Source organism: Scyliorhinus canicula, chromosome 1, assembly GCF_902713615.1.
Source record: "Scyliorhinus canicula chromosome 1, sScyCan1.1, whole genome shotgun sequence".
Taxonomy (NCBI): domain Eukaryota; kingdom Metazoa; phylum Chordata; class Chondrichthyes; order Carcharhiniformes; family Scyliorhinidae; genus Scyliorhinus; species Scyliorhinus canicula.
In genome coordinates, this window is record NC_052146.1 from 297274733 (window position 1) to 297298643 (window position 23911).

The 23911-nt window shown below is 45.4% G+C and overlaps 1 protein-coding gene across 9 annotated transcripts in view; it reads left to right on the forward strand.

Moving 5' to 3' along the window:
• The window catches only part of wdr27 (WD repeat domain 27), a 599569-nt gene that overhangs the window by 42326 nt on the left and 533332 nt on the right, over positions 1–23911 (forward strand). For all 9 annotated transcript variants that reach the window (XR_005462840.1, XM_038815943.1, XM_038815902.1 and 6 more), the window contains exons 8-14: positions 38–161; positions 3899–4067; positions 6212–6312; positions 6532–6596; positions 9896–10020; positions 11105–11187; positions 18528–18609. Coding sequence is in view for 8 of the 9 variants with exons in the window: in XM_038815943.1 (XP_038671871.1) it covers positions 38–161; positions 3899–4067; positions 6212–6312; positions 6532–6596; positions 9896–10020; positions 11105–11187; positions 18528–18609 (749 nt within the window). In the remaining variant the exon portion in view is untranslated. The remainder of the gene's footprint in view (positions 1–37; positions 162–3898; positions 4068–6211; positions 6313–6531; positions 6597–9895; positions 10021–11104; positions 11188–18527; positions 18610–23911) is intronic.

Below are 23911 nucleotides of genomic sequence, written 5' to 3' on the forward strand. Positions count from 1 at the left end.
TATGTTTTAATAACTAATCCTAAATTGCTTCTTGCAGTTAGATGTTTTCACTTTACTGGACAAGCAGCAGTGTCGCCGTGTGCTGCACATTGATCTACAGAAAGAAAAACAGAAGTACTACTGTAGAATCCATCAGAAAGTCAGATTAACAGAGAATTCAGGTACTGAGTTAGATTCAATTATTTTGACCTCACTCTTCTCAGCATTATTGCTTTGTTTAGTATTTTGATGGGGGACCCGGTTAGCTCAGTTGACTAGAGCGGCTAGTGTGTGATCCAGAGTAGTGCCAACAGCATGGGGTTCGATCACCATTCCGCTGTGGTAGACTTGGTGCTGCCTCCTCGCCCTGCCCTGCAGTGAAATCATGGTATAAGATGTGGTTCAGTGACCCTGGAATAATTGAGGATACTACCTGAACAAGAAGACTTTCTTTATCAATGATCCGGCGCTGGATGTTGTTGCTCTGTTTACTTGCTACAAATATGGCGGTTAATATGATCGCCTTTCTTAATCCTAATTAATCAGAGTCGTCAGGTATCTCTCGATACCGCCACAAGGTTCAACCCCAATACCGATCAAAGAGCCAATACAGCAGTCAGTTAGTTCAAAGTCAATACTATTTATTTACACACAGTAAGAGCTACTCATGCACAATAACACTACAGGCTAAACTATATCTATCACTAACACCTATACTTAACTTCGGGTGCCCACTCAGTCAGAGGAACAATGGCCGTTGTTCAGATCTGAGGCTGTTGGGTTCAAAGAGGTAACAGGAGTACAGCTACGGTCGTCCATCTGGTAGCGAGCGTTGAACTTGAACTTACTGCTCCTGGTGATGCTGGTGGAAGGGTCTCTCCGCTTGAGAGCCGAATCCAAGAGGCTGAACCTTTGGCGGGGGTTCCTTCTTATACTTGGAGGGGCTTTGCGTGCTTTTAGGCGGGCCTTAAACTTGGCCCCAATTAATTGGGCAGTTTCTTGATTGTTGTCATCTATCTAAACCAATAAAGGGGTGGGTGCCCTGATGGCTGGGCATGTCCTCGGTGGCCGTTGGCCTTTGTTTGTGTCTTTTGGTTGGGGTAGTGGCGCCGGTCTGTCTGAGACAGTATCGGCTACCTGAGCGCTTGCTCTTTGTTTCCTGGAGATGGGCCATCAATATATAAATCGACTCAGAGTTTCGATTCCGTCTGCAAACTGCCTTCCAGATATACATTCAGGCTCTGTGCCTGCTTGTTGCTTAGTATTGTCCATATTTCCCTGGAGTCTCTGTGAGCATCCATTTTGTATACCGAAAGTGGCCATCCCAGATGGCTACAATGTCACGAGCACAGTGACTAAATCTGTAAATGCTATAGGATTAGTGAAGGTGGCAGACTCCAGAACTGAGCAGGATATGCTGCAGAATATTTAGGATATATTTGGAAATTGTGCAGATAGACGGCAGATGAAAATCACTGGAGAAAATTGCAAAGTGCTTCATGTATGGACAAAAAAAAGTCTCCTATTACTTAAATGGGTTTCTGAAATAATCTGCACGAACAATTAACAAGATATGGGGTTCTTGATTCTTCCGCTTCATGTCATTGTCAATGTTCAGGAGCAGTAAATGAAAGAAAATCATAAATGGCGTCCTATGTGACTACACCTGGTTAATTATCCCTCATTGACCTCTCTGGCTTCTTTAACATGGTGCAACACACTATCATTCTCCAATGCTTTTTTGTGTTGTCCAACTCAATGGGACTACCGCTACCTAGTTCCACTTCTTGTTATCTGATTGTACCCAGGGCATCTCCAACAATGGCTTACTAACCTGTACCATTACCTCTGGAGTCTCCACAGATCTATTCTCGGTTGCCTTATCTGCATGTTACTCCTTGGTGGCTGATGGAACCATCAATTCGTGCTTTAAGATATGAACAGTGGTTTTAATCTACTTACTACAGAGCCAGCCTGTTACCTGTTGAACTCTCGATGAACTGCAGGCTGGCTCTGGACAAGGGTATTTATACAGTAGTCCAGGGGAGGATTGTGGGCGGAGTCAAGGTGGAGCCCTGTACAAACTCCTGAGCATTCCCAGAGCTACTCCCCCTAGTGGTCGGATAACGCTACTGCGCTTACAATGGTATTGGTAAATTAGAATTAGAATTAGAACAGTACAGCACAGAACAGGCCCTTCGGCCCTCGATGTTGTGCCGAGCAATGATCACCCTACTCAAGCCCACGTATCCACCCTATACCAGTAACCCAACAACCCACATTAACCTTATTTTTTAGGACACTAAGGGCAATTTAGCCTGGCCAATCCACCTAACCCGGACATCTTTGGACTGTGGGAGGAAACCGGAGCACCCGGAGGAAACCCACGCACACACGGGGAGGACGTGCAGACTCCACACAGACAGTGACTCAGCCGGGAATCGAACCTGGGACCCTGGAGCTGTGAAGCATTGATGCTAACCACCATGTTACCGTGCTGCCCCTACAGTGTGAATTACTAAGTTACATTCACCACAGTGGCATCATCCAAAAAGCCACAAATACCCGATGGCTCCCAGCTCGGCCTAGCTTCTGACTCCTCCACTGCCTCTGTCATGCAAGACTACGGCCGCGATCTAGCGGTTGTGTTAACCTCAGGCACAAATCCCATAATGGCTGCTAAATCTTGTGAGCAGCCAAAAAAGGGATTTGCGCCTGCAAGATCTCAGTTTAAAATCATCCACGCCTCCCCCGCTGGTGACATAATCAGGTTCACACCCATAAATTTAATTTATATTAATGGGATTGACACCTTAACATCCGCCCACGATGTCTCTTCCCCCACCCACGTGGTGTGACATCATGGGATCTTCTGGTCCTACCGTTGTTAACAGGGTTTCCCGTTGAATGCACCCCTCCTCGCCAGAAGGACTGGAAGATCCCATCAGTGTGAACAGCTGGAAAATTCCGGCTTCCTATCCTCAGTTGAGTTTCCAACCCGACAACCTCTGTAACGTTGACCATCTCTGGTCCAATGGCCAAAACTGTTATCTATACTTTTGTCATCACCAGACTTGACTATTCCAATCCTCTCATCCTTGATCGTCCATAAACTGCAGCTCACCTCAAACTCTGGTGCCTGTATCCTGCTGCAGGTCCCCCTCACCTATTACCCCGGTCTACCCAGTACCCCAACATTTCAAATTTACAATTCTCATCCTCATTTTCAAATCCCTTTGTGCCTTTGCCCCTTCCCATCTTAGTAGCATCCTTAAACCTTATAACTGCTCCTGAAGTCTCCATTCCACAAACATAGAACATAGAACATAGAACAGTACAGCACAGAACAGGCCCTTCGGCCCTCAATGTTGTGCCGAGCCATGATCACCCGACTCAAACCCACGTATCCACCCTACACCCAACAACCTCCCCCTTAACCCTACTTTTATTAGGACACTACGGGCAATTTAGCATGGCCAATCCACCTAACCCGCACATCTTTGGACTGTGGGAGGAAACCGGAGCACCCGGAGGAAACCCACGCACACAGGGGGAGGACGTGCAGACTCCACACAGACAGTGACCCAGCCGGGAATCGAACCTGGGACCCTGGAGCTGTGAAGCATTTATGCTAACCACCATGCTACCCTGCTGCCCATGTGCATCTTTCTTTGCTCTCCCAATGTTGACTTGCAGTTCATTGACCACGCACTCTGGAATTTACTCCCTATAATCTACTGCCTCTCAATCGCCACCTCTCCCTTTAAGACCTACCTCTTTACCTGACATTTGGGAACCCCTACTAATTGTTTCAGAATAGGCTGTGCCCACTATTTTTGATTGGACCTGTTATCCAACTTTCATAATTCACATTTTATGCCTTTTGTTGATGTATTGTTAATCATTTTTCTATTTACAGATGTCAATTGTATGAGCAGTCTGAGTAATTGTAAGAATCTGCAGTATTCTTCACCCTATGTCAATGATAATGATTTGGAAAGTGGACCACGTGCTTGCATTGAGCTTCCAATCCTCAGAATGTGTCATTGTGAATATTTATTATGTAGTTTACTGAAAAAGGACCCAAGGTATGTACGTATTTTTTGTCATTAAAAGATTTGAATATGAAAGTATTTTTCCTTTAGTACCTTTTACACTTCAGCCATATCAATAATAATAAAAAATCTTTATTGTCACAAGTAGGCTTACATTAACACTGCAATGAAGTTGCTGTGAAAAGCCCCTAGTTGCCACATTCCGGCGCCTGTTCGGGTACACTGAATTCAGAATTTCCAAATTACCTAACAACACTTTTTTCGGGACTTGTGGGAGGAAACCCTCGCACCCAGAGGAAACCCTCGCAGACGTGGGGAGAATGTTCAGTCTCCGCACAGACAGTGACCCAAGCCGAGAATCGAACCTGGGACCCGGGAGCTGTGAAACAACTGTGCTAACCACTGTGCTACCGTGCTGCCCATGTGTACGGTCTCTCCCCACTTTTGATGATGTGATGTTTTTTTCAGACTGTGTAAATGGGTGAAGCTCTTTCCGCAGTCAGTTTATTGGAATACTCTCACTCGAGCCGAGTGTATGTGTATCGGGTTTTTTCCAGTCACGCTGATCTTGAAAATCTATTCCTACAGATGGAGCAGACAAACATTTCTTCTTCTACATTCACAGGATACTCAAGCAATCATGGCCCAGACTTTGAGGTTGTAATGATGGTAAAACTGTCAGGAATAGCTGTTATTACTCCTCTGAAATGAATAGCAGAAGTTGTTGCCAGTGATTCTACACTTCTGAGTGTGTACTGTTAAGTTCCCCTGCCAGAAAGAAATCAATTAGAAACCATTGAATTGACAAGTACTTACACTGTTACTCTATTAGCCTTGCCGAACCAACTCTTGGATAAGTTATACATTGTCGATTGGTGTGTAACTGGGTTTTAAATGGTATACTGAGTTTATAATTACTACTATATATGCTCACCTGCTCTGAAAGAATAATCTTATATTTGTTGAATATAAAATTTCTCCATATGATAAGAAAATTCCACACTTTGAAATAATTATTTTAGAGTTTGTGTATAATACTTTAGCTTCTACCCTAATCTGCCACCATAATCATGCGCTTATTTTCCTACCATTTAATGAAAAAATTAAAATGAAGGGATTCAGTGTTTTTTCCTGGTTTGCTGTCTGTGAGAATACTTCAGTGTGATTGGCTGCCTACACCATTTGATGACAACATTATGACTGCACACCTGTATATAATCTGTTAATTTGGTAAAAGACTGACACCAGAAAAGCGAAAATCCACGGGCTAGAATCTCTGGTTTCAGGACTAAGTTCTCCTGGCAAGGAGAAAACTGGGATAGTTCCCACTGGCGCTCGGAGCATCATTGAGCTGGGATTCTCATGGCTGCCTGAGATCACCATGCCAAGAGTCATCTTCAGGTTACCCAGGGCTGGGAGGAACAGTCCAGACATGGGACCCCCATCCTGGGGGGAGTCCCGAGGTCAACCCCTTATCCTCAGCATGAGCCCACCCAACCCCCGGGACACTTGGGGGCCCCTCTGCAGCCTTTCAGCGACAGAGGGGGACACGGGCAATAGACTGACCTCTTTGAATCTCCACAGGGTCCATCATGCCAGGACAGCACTTGTCATGACTTGGACCGAAGCCTGCCTGGTGAGTACCCGCCGGGGGTGTCGGAGCATTACGGAGAGATGGAGATTCAGGCTTCCAGCCCATCAGTTGCATTCAGATGAATACGTATGAGCTGTTTACATGTTCCCGCTGGCACGGGACGGGAAGCCTGTTCTGGTCGGTGGGACGGGACCGGAAATTTGGGACTGGTCTGTCACCTGGCGCTGACCCCGATTTTGGGCCAGTGCAGGATTCTCTGCCCGATCAGAATTTCCTGATTTCAGTGGGAGGGGAGCAGCGAATCACCTCCCCCACATCACAGAGATCGCTAGATCTTTGTGGGTAGCTTTCTATGTGGTCAGCGGTGAGCGCTGTCACTTTGCCATTCAGGGTAAAATGAGTCTACTGTCAGTCAGTCACTACAAACTCAAAATATTTTGTGACGTTTGTAGAAATGAGGCTTAACGTAATCAGGAGGATTGTTGGCCATTGGTGCTGCAACATTAATCGATTCTATGATTTTGCTGTTCGGTTTATTTGGACAGTGTTAATTGTTTATGTTATTATTTGCTTTCTCTTTCAGTTTTACAGAAGGCTCCAGCAGCCTATGGGTAGGGACAATAAATGGCTTATTCAATATCAATTTGGCCACAGGTGAACTCGATGCTACTGTGCAGTTTGAAGGTAATTTTTATAACCTGTTTGCACCTTATTTATGCATATGGTCCATTCAAGTCTTAGTCGTTGTGGTTCCAATATTTAATTATTTAATTTACTTTGGTTTAATGAATTTAAAATACTCAACCACTTGCGGTTTTACTGAAATAATTTGTCTTATTTCATATTACATTGTTTGTTTTAAGAATCTCAGTTATGTTAATCGCATATAATATCTTTTTTCAGATCATCTTGGGTTAAGCATTCAGACAGCTGGATCTTGTGCAATAGGAAGTAGAAGTACTGACAAGGCAAGAGAAAATGATTAAATGTCTCTTCAACAGGAAATGTACAACATATACCATTTTTAATTTTGTATATATTCCAACTGCCACTTAATACAGGTATATTTGCACAGAACACGTATTATATTCCCATTGAAGATAAATAACATGTCAGTGCAGTAATGCTTTTGGTTGTAGCTAGGCAAGTAACACTGGATTGATGGAAGCTGACTTTCTGTCAACGATCCTCCTTCCACCTCCACCATAAAAATAACAACTTTCAATCATATATCTCTGTTAACATAATTAAAACGTCCCAAGCACTTCACAGGAGCATGCTTCGGAGATATTAGGACAGGTGATCAAATGTTTTGTAAAAGAGTTAGGTTTTAAGGAGCATCTTAAAAGAGGAGAGGCTGAGAGGATTGGGGAGGGAGGGTATTCCAGAACTAGAGCCGAGGCAGCAGATGCTACGGCCGCCAGTGGTTGCGTGAAGGAGATTAAGGAAGCTGAGGAAGCCCGTTGTTGGGGGAATGCAAAATTATTGGAGTGTGTATGGCTGGAGAAGGTTACAGAGATAGGGAAGGTGGCGGCTAATGGAAAATAAGGATGAACATTTTAAATGGGAAATTTTACCAGACTGGGAGCCAAGGTAAGACAATGACAGTGGTTGGTGTGGGGAGACACAACGGTAAATAGAACTGAGAAAGCGCCAGATTTTGGCTACTGAGGCAGGTTGGGAAATCTCCCGACTTCGCTGGAGCAGCTTTGGTGAAATCTTTGTTTCTGGGGTTTTGGTGGTTCAGGGGTTTTGGTGGGATGGAGGGGCAGGGGTGGTATGGAGTCAGACCCACCTGAAGCAGGGTATTGGCGGTCACGGGAGCGGGCGAATGACGAGACGGGATTGAGGCCTGCATGGGAAAGCAGGCCCAACTTCACAAAAGTTCTGGGGGGGGGGGGGGGGGGGGGGTCTCAGAGAAGCCTATACCTGCATTAGAGCCGGCAGGGTTGGGAAATCAGGGTGCGGACTCGCTACCCACATCCATATCTCACGCCAGCAAAAATTGGGGCTGTCAGGCATGGGGAGTGGCAGCAGGAATCCTGGAATTGGGCTCCACCCGCCATTTTTGAATGGCTTTAGAGTTGTTCCGGGCCAGCATGTATTCCTGACTAAAGAAGGGCAGTATTTGTAGAATTATGTCAACCAAATGTCACACATATATCCAAAAATTTGCAAGAGACTATCATACACAAAACAGTAACTAACCTAGTTACGTTGAAAATAAACTTTAATAAAGCAGACCACAAATGTTCTTCATTCTTGGGCGACCCAGAGAACACGTATATTAAGAATAAGAGTGGGCCATTTCTTGGATGACGTGCAGTAAGACCTGGACAATATTCAGGCTTGGGCTGATAAGTGGCAAGTAACATTCAAGCCACACAAGTGCCAGGCAATGACAATCTCCAACAAGAGAGAACCTAAGTATCTCCCCATGACAATCAATGACTTTACAGTTGCTGAATCCCCCATCATCAACATCCTGGGGGTTACCATGGACCAGAAACTGAACAGGACCAGCCCTAGAAATACCATGAAGAATAACTCACTTCTTGGCCCCCCAAAGTTTGTCCACCATCTACAGTCAGGAATGTGATGAATCATAGAATTTACAGTGCAGAAGGAGGCCATTCAGCCCATCGAGTCTACACCAGCCCTTGGAAAGAGCATCCTACTTAAGCCCATGCTTGTTATAGGAACACCCGCAGTGCTGTTGGGAATGGGATTCAAGATTTTGACCCAGACTTTCCATGTGTCTGGACGAGTGCAATTCCAGCACCACTCAAGAAGCTGAACATATTGCAGGACAAAGGAGCCCACTTGATTGCCACCTCATCCACCACCTTCAACATCCACTTCCTCCACCACAGATGCACAGGGCCAACAGTGTACACCATCTACAAGATGCACTGCAGCAACTTGCCAAGGCTCCTTTACAGCACTTTCCAAATCCGCATCCTTTATCACCTAGAAGGACAAGGGCAGAGGATGCCCGGGAAATGCCATCCCCTGAACGTCCCTCCAAGCCACACACCATCCTGGCTTGCAACAATATTTCTCTCCCTTCACTGTGGCTGGGCTAAAATTCGAGAGCTCTCTTCTTAAAAGCACTGTGGCTGTTCCTAGACCACATGGACTACAGGTGTTCAAGAAGACAGCTCACCACCACCTTCTTGAGGACAGTTAAGGATGGACAATAACCACTGGCCCAGCCAGTGAAGCCCATATATTATGACCAAATCATTTAAAATAACATATTCGTGTGCTCAGTTAACTGGAAAAATTATTTGCATTGTCAATAGACTCCCTGCGGACTGAATCATTGTATCCTTGGGATGATGAATTTTGAAACTAGTTTAAGACTCAATAAACTTTGTATGAGATGTATTCCCGTAACAGCCTCCCCGAACAGGCGGCAGAATGTGGGGGCTAGGGGCTTTTCACAGTAACTTCATTTGAAGCCTAGTTGTGACAATAAGCGATTTTCATTTCATTTTCATTTCATTTTCATATTCTGTATTCATGACGTTTCAAAACTAGACTGACAATGTTACAGGTGTAAAAACGCAGGCATGATCATGCAAATCATTGCATATTGGCTATCATTGATTTATTTCACACAAACTGTTGAAGTTTCTTCAAGAAAACGGTTATTTCAAGCTCACTTCTTTATACATGTCGCAGCACCGGCTTTTAAAAGTAATGAGGTAGATTTTCCACTGTACTTACGCATGGGGAAAAATATATATCCTGTGACACGTTCCCTACCTTTAGCACCATAACATCACCAGATACCAGGATGTCTGTTAATCCCAGACAGCCAGCCGTGCTGTGACAGCATATTCCAGCCTGTGAATCCTGTAAAATAAGTTGCCCTACATTTACCACAATGGGAACGTGAAAATGCCTTTTTATCTTTGAGGTCTGATGGAGCAAAATTCTGGGTAGACTCCCATGATCGTCTGCGGGTCTTCCAGAAAGTATAGTGATGATTCTTAGGCTGCAGAACTGACCACAATTAGAGGTACATCTTTGAGGTGGGTGGAAACCCACCCTTATCTGCAAAATTCAGGCTAGTATCTTTATGCCAATGTTTGGTTTTCAATTGTACTCAGTCTTTGCCCAATTTTTGCAAGTACATTACTGGTGATAAAAGTACTCAATATTTTTACAAGATATGAAATGTACTTTGGGAGGGAAACATGTTACTGCAATTTATGAACATGCACCTCTTATTGTAATTCAATTAGTTTTACTCCTACAGATTTTCTGTCTCCTTTCTTCCATGTTTGGAGAGCATATTGCTCTGCTGGAAGTTCATATGAATGAACTTGCAAAAATGTGTCTTCAGTATAGCAACGAGGAGGAATCACTCAGTGTCATTGCCAGGTAAATCAGTTTTATTACAAGATATTTAAAAAATATGTTTAAATTTCAAATTAATACGATTTTCACCTCCAAAGCCGATGGAGGTGTATATGTATCAGCTGATGTTATGTTTTTCATAGTGCACTGGGATAAATTATGCAGCTCAATAACAGAAAATATTACAGTGTACAGCCTGCAGGTTTAGGATATATCTATATTAGATTAATCTGTGACTAAGGTGCCTAAATGAGGGAGGAAGGGGTTTCTCATCTTCTGCCTGTAAAGGTTTTTTGGAAGCTTCAGACCAGGAGGTGCTCTGAAAAGATGGCCTGCCTCCACACCACTGAAAACAGTTTCTTTGCGGCAATCTTCTAGGCAGGCAGCAAGTTTTAGTCAGAGCAGCTGCAAAAAGTTATGAACCCTCCTCCCCCAGGATCCTGCGGTCTTAATGGAATCTGGGAAAATTCTGCCGTTAAAATTGTGGTGAATTATACTGCATTGTAATTCACACTGTATTGTATTGCATTGTATTATGTCCTTGTGGGCTCTGTATGTGAGCCGTTGCGCGGCTCTGCCCATAGGGGGAGATGAGGAGCTTGTACTGGGCTTCACCCTTGGCTCCGCCCATGACTCCGCCCATGGGTCCTCCCACTAACTGGAAGTATAAAGTGCTGCAGCCATAAGCCTGCTCTCAGTTCCTCTGGTCGCAGGCTGGCTCAGTTGTAAGACTATTAAAACCACAGTTTACTTCCAATCCTGTGTCTAGTGAATTGATGGTCACATCAAAAATTGAACAACTGAGTCTGTATGGGAAAGAATTTTAAGGTGGAAGGAAGGAAACAAATTCAAAGTGCCAATTACTCTGTGCTGTTCCTCTCCATTCAAGTGACTTGTCATTTACCTATCTGTAATAATGTCCATCCAGCTATTCTTTAATTAACTTCATTCCTTGTAGTTGTTTCCCTCGCGTTTCTCTGTAGCTTAACTGTAATTTTCACTATTTGATAAATCCTTTGAAGTATTCATGATTTGAACCTTTATTAATATGTGCAATAGGAGTCACTTGATTGGCAATCAGTACTAAGCAGCTCATCTTTTCTTTCAGATCACCTTTGCTAACCACTTCCCCGTTAAACTGTGATCTGCAGCAGAAAGAGAAACGTAAGCCAGCCGGGCACACAAAGGCAGGTACGTGCCATCTCCCTGCTTCTCCAGAATGCGCACAGGAGCACAATAACCTTTTATTGTAGCCAGATTTATGGCTGCTGATTGACTGAACAGCGCATGGTCAGAGTTCATTTTAATCCTTGTATTGTTTTAAAACAAAATGTCTGAACTTGACATTGCCATTTATTTGGAGGGGACTTCAGATAGTGCATAGTTTGTCACGGGCAGTTCATACTGTGACGTTTGGTGTTTGTTTCCCGGTTTGGCGCTGTCTTATCGTTCCCCAAGTGTGACAGTTTCATCCCAGTGAAATCACTGAGTGATCAGTTTAGCTAGAGTACAATTCACTCCCATGTGTCTTAATGATATTTCAATGTTTAGATTAGCGTTCAAACTGTATACCACTTGATGCCTGGAACTGACTAGCAATTGTAACATTTTGTTTGTTGATCTTACTGGGTTAGCTTTTAAATCTATTACATTTCTTCTCCCACATGTTCTTCATATTACAATTAACTTCTTCTGGTGAAATTGATTTATTTCTGAATTCAATCCAGATATAACTGGGAGGTAATTTTTCAGTAATTTATTTTTCACCTTTGTATTTTAGGTATGCACATTTTTCCATGTCCATATCACTGATCAATTTTTTGGCAACTTTTGGGAGCACATTAAAAAGAATGTTATGCTGCAGGAAATATGATGGAATATATGACAGATTGTTGTGATGATAGATTGGAATCATAGATTGTGAAGAGTAACGGCTGAAGCCATGTGTTGAAAGGATCTGTGCGTGCAAGTTTGTTGGAAATGCGTTATGCTGAACATCAAAGACTACAAGAAGCAAAAGCAACATAAAAGTTTTTAATGGGGACTGAAATAGTTTTATGGTAGCTGGGTGCTGACGGAGTGCCAAGATTGTGTAACTGAGGCCCTGTGTAGCAGAGCCCGAGTGTTCGCTGTCAAAAGCTGCACATTTTTTCATTCATCATATTTCAGACATTGCTATTTTTGTTATTGTCCGCTTTGATAGTTGTGTATGAAAGTGTTGCCGTTGGCGTGTGTAAGTAAGAAAATCTGCTTTAAAGGGGGAGAAAGCACAGTCCAAAGAATATCCTCATTTCAACCATATCACGAGGTTCATAATAATCTGGTTCAGGTTTTCAGGTTAGACACAAATGTTGCATGTCGGAATCTATGGTGGGATTGCACCGTGAATATTTCTGGTATTTTTTGCATTCACGTTACACAAAAGGGAGTTGTTTATATATATATTTACTATTATTAATTTTTTGTTATATGAATGGATAAAAGGTGTTTACAAATCCAGCTGAAAAATGTCACAAATACATCAAGCAAGGAGCTAAACTGCATCGAATAATTGACTCCTGAACTCTATAACATGGAGATTTAATTCCCCAGTCCATTCAGGGATATTTCAGAAAGCTTCCCATTTTTCCACATTGACGTTCTGAAAGAGAAAAGTACAGTTTATAAAATTAAACTTCAATTGAAAGTATCTTTTTTTTTTCTTTTTTTAAATAAATTTAGATTACCCAATTATTTTTTCCAATTAAGGGGCAATTTAGCATGGCCAATCCACCTACTCTGCACATTTTTGGGTTGTGGGGGCGAAACCCACGCAGACCCGGGGAGAATGTGCAAACTCCACACGGACAGTGACCCAAAGCCAGGATCGAACCTGCGACCTCAGCGCCGTGAGACAGTTGTGCTAACCACTAGGCCACCGTGCTGCCCTCAATTGAAAGTATCTTGTCAGTGGAAGGGAACACTTAGATTTGGATTTGTTTGGGGGCAATGGAGACGGCACAGGGGGGAGGTGGGGGCCTCGATGGCGTCCCCGATACTGGGGGAACCACCGGTTTGACCCAGGGAGAATTGATGGCGGGTTCCTGAGTTGGCACAAGGCAGGTGTTGAGGGACCTGTTTGTAGACGGGAAGTTTGCGACCCAGGGTGAGCTGGAAGGGAAATTCGGGCTCCCCCCGGGGAACACCTTTAGGTACATGCCGGTAAGGGCGTTTGTCAGGCGGCAGGTGGCGGAGTTCCCTCTGTTGCCCCCGCGGGGGGGTCCAGGACAGGGTGCTCTCGGGGGTGTGGGTTGGAGAGGGGAGGATCTCGGCAACGTACCAAGTGATGCAGGAGGTAGACGAGGCCTCGGTGGAGGAGCTGAATGGTAAATTGGAGGAGGAGCTGGGTGAGGAGATTGAGGAGGGGACATGGGCAGACGCCCTAGGAAGGGTGAACTCCTCCTCTTCTTGTGCGAGGCTTAGCCTCATACAGTTTAAGGAGCTGCATAGGGCCCACATGACCGGGACAAGGATGAGCCGGTTCTTTGGGAGCGAGGACAGGTGTATTAGGTGCTCAGGGAGCCCAGCAATCCATGCCCATATGTTCTGGGCATGCGCAGCGCTGGGGGAATTTTGGAAGTGCGTAGCAAGGACGGTGTCAAGGGTGGTAGGATCCAGGGTCAAACCGGGCTGGGGGCTCGCAATATTTGGGGGGGGGCGCGTCTCTTTGTTTTGGGCTGAAGGGACGTGTATATTTGTTCTTTGTTAATGACGGGCGTTAATTTATCTCTTCCGTTTTGTATATAAGGGGGGGGGGGGGGGTTGTTCTTTCTTTTCTTAGTATTTTGAATTTTAAAAAAGATTTGGATTTGTTTATTGTCACATGTACCGAGGTACAGTGAGAAGTATTTTTCTGTGAGCAGCTCAAAAAGATCATTTATTGCATGAAAATAAAATAAAATAAAAAGAAAATCCGTATTAGGGCAACACAAGGTACACAATGTAAATAAATAACACCGGTATCGGGTGAAGCATACGGGAATGTAGTGTTACTGAGGTCAGTCCATAAGAGGGTCGTTTAGAAGTCTGGTAACAGCGGGGAAGAATCTGTTTTTGAATCTATTCATTCTCAGACTTTTGTATCTCCTGCCCGATGGAAGAAGTTGGAAGAGTGAGTAAGTCGTGAGGGAGGGGGCTTTGATTATGCTGCCCGCTTTCCCCAGGCAGCGAGAGGTGTAGACAGAGTCAATAGATGGGAGGCAGGTTTGTATGATGGACTGGGCTGTGTTCACGACTCTCTGAAGTTTCTTGCAGTCTTGGGCTCAGCAGCTGCCATACCAGGTTGTGATGCAGCCAGATAGGATGCTTTCTATGGTGCATCTGTAAAAGTTCGTAAGAGTCAGTGTGGACATGCCGAATTTCCTTAGTTTCGTGAGGAAATATAATAATAATAATTGCTTATTGTCACAAGCAGGCTTCAATGAATTTACTGTGAAAAGCCCCTAGTCGCCACATTCTCGCCTGTTGAGGGAGGCCGGTACGGGATTGAACCCGCGCTGCTGGCCTTGTTCTGTATGACAAGCCAGCTGTTTAGCTCACTGTGCTGAACCAGCCCCTATAGGCGCTGTTATGCTTTCTTGATGGTAAAGCCGACATGGGTGGATCAGGACAGATTTTTGGTGATATGCACACCTAGGAATTTGAAGTTGTCAACCATCTTCACCTCGGCACCGTTGGTGTAGACAGGGGTGTGTAAAGTACTTTTCTTCCTGAAGTCAATGACCAGCTCTTTAGTTTTGCTGGCATTGAGGGACAGATTGTTTAAAAAATTAAAAAATAAATAAATTTAGAGTACCTCATTATTTTTTCTCCAATTAAGGGGCTATTTAGTGTGGCCAATCCACCTATCCGCACATCTTTAGGTTGTGGGGGTGAAACCCACATGGACATGGGGAGAATGTGCAAACTCCACATGGACAGTAACCCAGGGCTGGGATTCGAGCCCCGATCGTCAGCACTGCAGTCCCAGTGCTAACCACTGCGCCTCATGCCACTCCGAGGGATAAATTGTTGTTGTTGCACCACTCCACTAGGTTCTCTATCTCCTTCCTGTATTCTGACTCATTGTTGTTCGCGATCCGACCCACTATGGCCGTGTTGTCAGCAAACTGTGGCAGCACGGTAGCACAGTGGTTAGTACTGTGGGTCAGGGTCCCAAGTTCGATTCCCGGCTGGGTCACTGTTTGTGTGGAGTCTGCACATTCTCCCTGTGTCTACATGGGTTTCCTCTGGGTACTCCGGCTTCATCCCACTAGTCCCAGAAGACATGCTGTTAGGTGAATTGGACATTCTGAATTCTCCCTCTGTGTACCTGAACAGGCGCCGGAATGTGGCGACTAGGGGCTTTTCACAGTAACTTCATTGCAATGTTAGCCTACTTGTGACAATACGACCATAAGACCATAAAACCATAAGACATAGGAGCAGAATTAGGCCACTCGACCCATCGAGTCTGCTTCGCCATTAAATATCATGACTGATATTTTCTCATCCCCATTCTCCTGCCTTCTCCCCATAACCCCTGATCCTCTTATTAATCAAGAACCTATCTATCTCTGTCTTAAAGACACTCAGTGATTTGGCCTCCACAGCCTTCTGCGGCAAAGAGTTCCACATATTCACCACCCTCTGGCTGAAGAAATTCCTCCTCATCTCTGTTTTAAAGAATCATCCCTTTAGTCTGAGATAGTTTCCTCTAGTTCTTGTTTCTCCTACAAGTGGAAACATCCTCTCCACGTCCACTCCATCCAGGCCTCGCAGTATCTTGGACGTTTCAATAAGATCCCCCCTCATCCTTCTAAACTCCGATGAGTACAGACCCACAGTCCTCAACCGTTCTTCATATAACAAGTTCTTCATTCCAAGGATCATTCTTGTGAACCTCCTCTGGACCCTTTCCAAGGCCAGCACATTCTTCCTTAGATACGGGGCCCAAAACTGCTCACAATATTCTAAATGGGGTCTGACCAGAGTCTTATACAGCCTCAGACGTACATCCCTGGTCTTGTATTCCAGCCCTCTTGACATGAATGCTAACATTGCATTTGCCTTATTGACTGCCGATTGAACCTGCACGTTAACCTTAAGAGAATTGTGAGCAAGGACTCCCAAGTCCCTTTGTGCTTCTGATTTCCTGGGCATTTCTCCATTTGGAAAATAGTCTATGCCTAAATTCCTCCCTCCAAAGTGTATAACCTCACACTTTTCCACATTGTATATCATTTGCCACTTCATTGCCCACTCTCCTAGCTTGTCCAAATCCTTCTGCAGCCCCCTTGCTTCCTCAATACTACCTGTCCCTCTACAGATCTCAAGATTATTCTGAAAAAAAATTATTATATTGTAACTTGTAGATGGGTTTGGAACCAAATTTTGCCATGCAGTCGTGTGTCAAGTAGTATGCTTGTATAGGGAGTATAGTAGGAAGCTAAGTACGCAGCCTTGAGGGGCCCCGGTTTTGAGGACTATTGTGGAGGAAGTGTTGTTTATTCTTACTGATTGTGGTCTGTGGGTCAGAAAATTGAGGATCCAGTTTCAGAGTGAGGAGCCAATTCCTAGGTTTTGGAGCTATGATATGAGTTTGGTTGGGATTATGGTGTTGAAGGCGAAGCTGTAGTCAATAAATAGGAGTCTGATGTAGGAGTCCTTGTTGTCGAGATGCTCTAGGGATGAGTGTAGGGCCAGGGAGATGGCGTCTGCTGTGGACCGGTTGCGGCGGTATGCAAATTGCAGTGGATCTAAGCATTCTGGGAGTATGGAGTTGATGCGCTTCATGACTAATCTCTCAAAGCACTTCATTACGACTGAAGTCAGGGCCACTGGACGGTACTCATTGAGGCACATTGTCCAGTTCTTATTTGTCACCGGTATGCTGCTGATCTTCTTGAAGCAGATGGGGACCTTGGAGCAGATTAGGGAAAGATTGAAGATTTCCGCGAATATATCTGCCAGCTGGTCCGCACAGGCTCTGAGTAGACGACCAGGGATCCCGTCCGGACCCATCGCCTTCTGAGGGTTCACTTTCAGGAAGTAGAAGTGAACTTGCACCACTGTATTCAATGAAACCACAGCTCATTCAGAGGGAAAATGTGAAATTTGCTTCTTTGCAATTTCATGATTGAGTAGACTTTGGAGTGCAGAAAACGTACATGTTACAATCCATGGTTTATGCTAGTGACCTCCAAAAAACCCTGCAAATAAAGATCCTGATGGGTTGATAAGTAATGTGTATCTTACCATGCAATGCCTTGCAAGGACAGATTGCACATTTGCAGCTGGTTATACTCCTGCAATACCACTGTGTGCTCTTGGCCATCCGGAGACTATGTGCTGTTTACCAGCAGAGTAAACTGCTTGTTGCCTTGATTGTTTCCAAATTGTGCCTCTGCTGTCAGGACTTGGGTTAAGTGGGCTCCTATGGAGAGGACATGCAGGCAGAAGCTGTTTGTGGTGCATTTCTCAGTTGCTTGGCTTGTACATGTAAGTGTAGCAGTGAGTTTCCATGTGTGCCAATCACCTAGCTGACCTAAATGAAGAACTGTGGTACATTTGAAGGTAAAATATTACTGCACTATAACAGTAATGTATTAAACAAATACTGTAGTTAACACAAAATTAATATATTACTGTGCAATAACAATAATACTGCATCATTGTATGTATGTTGGCAGTATGCTGCAGCGTTAATATAGTCTGGTACTATAACACTGATGTTACAGTACAGAAATTTTGGTACTATAACATTGACATATTAATGCACCATAATACAGGTATACTGTAGCAGAAAAAACATTATATTGACGTACTAATATATAGTGTTTTACTTTAACAGGAATACTGTATTATAACACTGCAGCATGACACTATAACACATACTGTATCATAACAACAATGCATTACAATACTAATTTTTGCAATATAACACTGTGCTATAACAGTACTATCTTAAAGCACTAAACTCGGATTAAATTGAAAACTAAAAATGAGAAGATTCACAATATATATATATATTTTAAATTTAGAGTACCCAATTCATTTTTTCCAATTCAGGGGCAATTTAGCATGGCCAATTCACCCACCCTGCACATCTTAGGGTTGTGGGGGCGAAACCCACACAAGCACGGGGAGAACATGCAAACTCCACACAGACAGTGACCCAGAGCCGAGATCGAACCTGGGACCTCGGCGCCATGAGGCAGCAGTGCTAACCACTGTGCCACCGTGCTGTCCCTCCACAAAATATTTTAACAGAATTTTATTTATGTAACGTAGCATAGTATTTTTCATGCTTCTATTATTTTGCCTATCTTGTTAAAGAGAATGCTATAAATAGTCTCTTATTAAGTGCCAGTAATGCTTATATACCAGCTATTTTCTTCATTTATGCATATTGCCAATTACAGTATTTCTTCAATTGCTATTAATGCAAAAGACAACTGTGTTTTAACATTCCTGCAAAATTTAACACAGTTCTTTCCATTTTGAATTCTTAGAACTAGCTGCCAGCAGTATAAAAGACAAGCCGGTTGTGTTTCATACCAAAGTAAAGTCTTCTGGCTACACCACAGCACCAAGGTAAGAGTGACTGTGAAACCAGTCAGTATCATAGAATTTACAGTGCAGAAGGAGGCCACTTGGCCCATCAAGTCTGCACCAGCCCCTGGAACAAGCACCCCACCCAAGCCCACACCTCCACCCTATCCCCGTAACCCAGTAACCCCACCTAACCTTTTTGGACACAAAGGACAATTTACCATGGCCAATCCACCTAACCTGCACATCTTTGGACTGTGGAAGTCAGCCGGAGAACCCGGAGGAAACTCATGGAGACACGGGGAGAACATGCAGACTCCACACAGACAGTGATCAAAGCCAGGAATCGAACCTGAGACCCTGGAGCTGTGAAGCAACTGTGCTACCACTGTGCAACGTTGCTGTCCACTGTGCTGTATGTTTGAAGTAAGTTTCATTCAGCACATTAGCTGGGACTTTCCACTGTTGCAGAACCCAACTACACATTGGTTATTGTTCTGAAGCTCTTCCTGCTCTGATGGTGTGCCCTAAACCCGAGAGCGATTTGCATATGTAGGGATCCATCGAGGGCCAGCTGGAGAATGGTTACAGAAAGGCTCTATCATCTGCCAAAGTTGAGGGAGGGGGAGGTGGCTGGGTGTTATCTGAACATTTTATAATTTTATTTTGAAAAGGCATTATTATTTGTACAGTATACTGACAATATTCTGAAAATAATTCAGAACTTGCCACATCACTAGCCAAGCTGTTCCAGTACAGCTACAACACTGGCATCTACCTGGCAATGTGGAAAACTGCCCAGATGTGTCCTGTACACAAAACTTTGGATAAATCCATACCAGCCAATTACCAACCCATCAGTCTTCTCTCAATCACCAGTAAAGTAATGGAAGAAGTCATCAACAGATCTGTCGTGTGGCATTTGCATAGCAGTAATCTGTTTGTGGTGATATGATTTGCATAGCTGTCTGCCATTGGTGCAGAACACCGGCTTACCATTGGCCCTGGTCGGTCATGTGCCTCTCGACCGATTGGTTGAGACCAGTCATGTGACAGCTGTCCGATTGGTCGAGAGGCTGAGTTAACCACGCCTCCATACCAAGGTATAAATAGTCGGAACGCCAGGCGGTCGTCCATTTTATTGTAGACAACCGCAGGGCTAAGCTCTAGCTTATTAAAGCCTAACTCTTGTGTAGCAACTCGTCTCTCGTGCAATTGATGGCTCATCACTGTTCATGGACGCTCAGATTGGGTTCCGCCAGGGCTACTCACTCCTGACCTCATTACAGCCTTGGTTCAAACATGGAGAAAAGAGCTGGATGGCAGAGGTGAGGTGGGGGGGACTACCCTTGACATCAAGGCAGCATTTGACCGAGTATGGCATAAAGGAACCCGAGCTGAACTGGAGTCAACGGGAATCAGGTGGAAAACCCTTCACTGGTGGAGTCACACCTGTCACAAAAAAAGGTGGCTGTGGTTGTTGGAAATCAATCAACACAGTTCCAGGACGTCACTGCAGGAGTTCCTCAGGGTAGTGTCCTAGGCCCAACCACCTTCAGCTGCTTCATCAACGACCCTCCTTCCATCATAAGGTCAGAAGTGGGATTGTTAGTGGATGATTGCACAATATTCAGCAACATTTGCGACTCTTCAGACACTGAAGCAGTCCAGGTCCAAATGAAGCAAGACCTGGACACTATTCAGGCTTGAACTAACAAATGGCAAGTAGCATTCGCACCACACAATGAAATGAAAATCGCTTATTGTCACGAGTAGGCTTCAATGAAGTTACTGTGAAAAGCCCCTAGTCGCCACATTCCGGCGCCTGTCCGGGGAGGCTGGTATGGGAATCGAACCGTGCTGCTGGCCTGCCTGGTCTGCTTGAAAAGCCAACGATTTAGCTGAGTGAGCTAAACCAGCCCCAAGTGCCAGACAATGGCCAATCTAACATTGCCCCATGACATTCAACGCCTTTACCATCGCTCAAACCCCACAATCTACATTCTAGTCATTACCATTGACTAGAAACTGAACTGGGCTAACCATTTTTTGGCTACACAAGCACCTTAGAGGATAGCAATTCTGTGGCGAATAACTCACCTGCCTCCTCAAAGCTTGTCCACCATCTACAAGGCACAAGTCAGGAATTTTCCACTTGCCACACTTACCTTCATTTCCTGCACAGAAGGGATCGGACTGCCATTTTAAAATTCCGCCCCGATCTCTGGACTCTTGCCCGGGATGCCTGGGTGGCACTGCCCGGGATGCCTGGGTGGCACTGACAAGGTGACAGGCTTGCAGGTCTTGGGTGGCAGTGAAAATACCAAGGTACCACCCTGCCCAGAACCCGGCCACCCGGGGGTCTCCGATGGCCTGGGAGACTGCTCCAGGTGCGGTTATATTTGGTCCACGTTTGTGTAGGCCAGTACTAAATGGTGCCACGGCGAGGTCTCCTAAAGGTGGTGGTGTTCGATCTCGATCTTTGGGAGACATATACAAATCTGGATCTCGTTAGATCTCGTGAGGCGTCTTGAGCATTGCAAATGTTGCGAGAGGCCTCTTGCGAGATTTAACGGCTGAGTTGGGCGCCACAAGGCCGTTCGATCGCGCTTGATACCACTGTTGCTTGGCACCAGACATCCATTTGCTTGTGCCGGAATGCAATTCACTTTGGGAAAAGTAACACAGAGCGAGTGATATCCTTTGTAATGCCAGCTCACTGCAGCTCTTAAAATCTGGTCCACTGAAGTTAATTCAGGAATCCAGGAGAACCTGAGTGGAAAATGCAGAACTTTATGGTTTGTTCTGTGCACAGTGCTTTATATAGTACTGTAATTCTGCAATAATGTGATCTCAAAATGTGAGAACAATAGTTATATTTTGTGCTTATTTACTTTGGGACCAAAATGCAGCTTTGAGCTCTGCTGTAAAATAACAGCGTACAACTGGGATTGAACCATTTCACAGATTTAATGTCATTTTGGCAACAGGAAAGTTCTAACAACCCCCACCCCTCCCACTCACAGACACACACACAATCACCACGACTATTACTGTGCCTGTAAAGGTCGTTGGTTTCTCTGGAATTAATGTTCAGAAAATTAATGCCAGATTTCAGTAAAGTGAAATGTACATTCGCCATATGGCATTCCAGGTCATCTCTCTTTGTCTTCGCTGTGCCTCCTCATACAGGAGTTTAAAATATTGTTTATGAATATTCATAGGGGAGAGTTAAAAATCAAGACATTTATATTTTTAAAGTTTTTTTCAAATGTGGTCCACTTTTGCTCTTTTTACCCCTCTTGGACCCATTTTCCTCAATAATCATGCCTCGCATCTTCATTTGATGGTACTATGCCTTTCCAATTCCTTACAGCAACCCTTTTTTCATAAAAAATAATTTTTATTCAAATTTTCACAAAATATCAATAACAAAAAATACTAAGAAAAGAAAGAACAACATCCCCCCCACCCCGTGTATACAAAAAGGAAGAAATAAATTAATGCTTGTCATTAGCAAAGAACAAATATACATGTCCCTTCAGCCCAAAACAAAGAGACGGTCCCCCCCGGGTTGCTGCTGCTGCCGGCCTTTTTCTACCGTTCTGTCAGGAGATCTAGGAATGGTTGCCACCTCCTGAAGAACCCCTGCACTGATCTCCTCAGGGCAAATTTCACCCTCTCCAATTTAATAAACCCCGCCATATCGTTGATCCAGGCCTCCATGCTTGGGGGCCTCGCATGCTTCCACTGAAGAAGAATCCGCAAAGGCCAGAACAACGGTCTCTTTCGCCTCCTGCACTCCCGGCTCCTCTGCAACCCCAAATATTGCGAGCCCCCAGCCCGGTTTGACCCTGGATCCTACCACCCTCGACACCGTCCTTGCTACGCCCTTCCAAAATTCCCCCAGCGCTGGGCATGCCCAGAACATATGGGCATGATTTGCTGGGCTCCCTGAGCACCTAATACACCTGTCTTCGGTCCCAAAGAAACGGCTCATCCTTGTCCCGGTCATATGAGCCCTATGCAGCACCTCAAACTGTATGAGGCTAAGCCTTGCACAAGAAGAGGAGGAGTTCACCCTTCTTAGGGCGTCCGCCCACGTCCCCTCCTCAATCTCCTCACCCAGCTCCTCCTCCCATTTACCCTTCAGCTCCTCCACCGAGGCCTCGTCTACCTCCTGCATCACTTGGTACGTTGCCGAGATCCTCACCTCTCCAACCCATACCTCCGAGAGCACCCTGTCCTGGACCCCACGCAGCGGCAACAGAGGGAACTCCGCCACCTGCCGCCTGACAAATGCCCATACCTGCATGTACCTAAAGGTGTTCCCCGGGGGGAGCCCGAACTTCCCTTCCAGCTCACGCAGGCTTGCAAACTTCCCGTCTACAAACAGGTCCCTCAACCTCCTAACAACTGCCCTGTGTCAACTCAGGAACCCGCCATCAATTCTCCCCGGGACAAACCGGTGGTTCCCCCGTATCGGGGACCCCATCGAGGCCCCCACCTCCCCCCTGTGCCGTCTCCATTGCCCCCAAACTCTGAGGGTAGCCGCCACCACCGGGCTCGTGGTATACCTCGTTGGAGGGAGCGGCACCGTTACCAACGCCTCAAGGCTCGTGCCCACACAGGACGCCACCTCCATCCTCTTCCATGCTGCCCCTTCCCCGTCCATTACCCACTTACGCACCATCGCTGCATTGGCAGCCCAATAATACCCACAGAGGTTGAGCAGCGCCAGCCCCCCCCCCCCCCCCCCCCCCTATCCCTGCCCCGCTCCAGGAACACCCTTCTCACCCTCGGGGTCCCGTGCGCCCACACAAACCCCGTAATGCTCCTGTTAACCCGCCTGTAAAAGGCCTTCGGGATAAGGATGGGGAGGCACTGGAACAGGAACAGAAATCTCGGGAGCACCGTCATCTTGACGGATTGCACCCTACCCGCTAGAGACAGCGGCAACATGTCCCATCTCTTAAACTACTCCTCCATTTGCTCCACCAGCCTTGCGAGGTTTAGCTTATGCAAGGCCCCCCAGCTCCTGGGCACCTGGACCCCCAAGTACCTGAAGCTCCTCTCCCCCCTTTTTAGTGGGAGCTTGTATACTGAGAAATCCCCAAATTCCCGGAGAATCCTCATCACCTCCGGCATTCCCCCCACCGGGTCCGCCACATACAACAATAGGTCATCCGCATAAAGCGACACTCGGTGTTCCTCCCCACCCCCACCAGCCCCCTCCAGTTCCTCGACTCCCTCAGCACCATAGCCAGGGGTTCAATTGCCAGCGCAAAAAGCAGGGGGGACAAGGAACACCCCTGCCTCGTCCCTCGGTATAACCAAAAATACT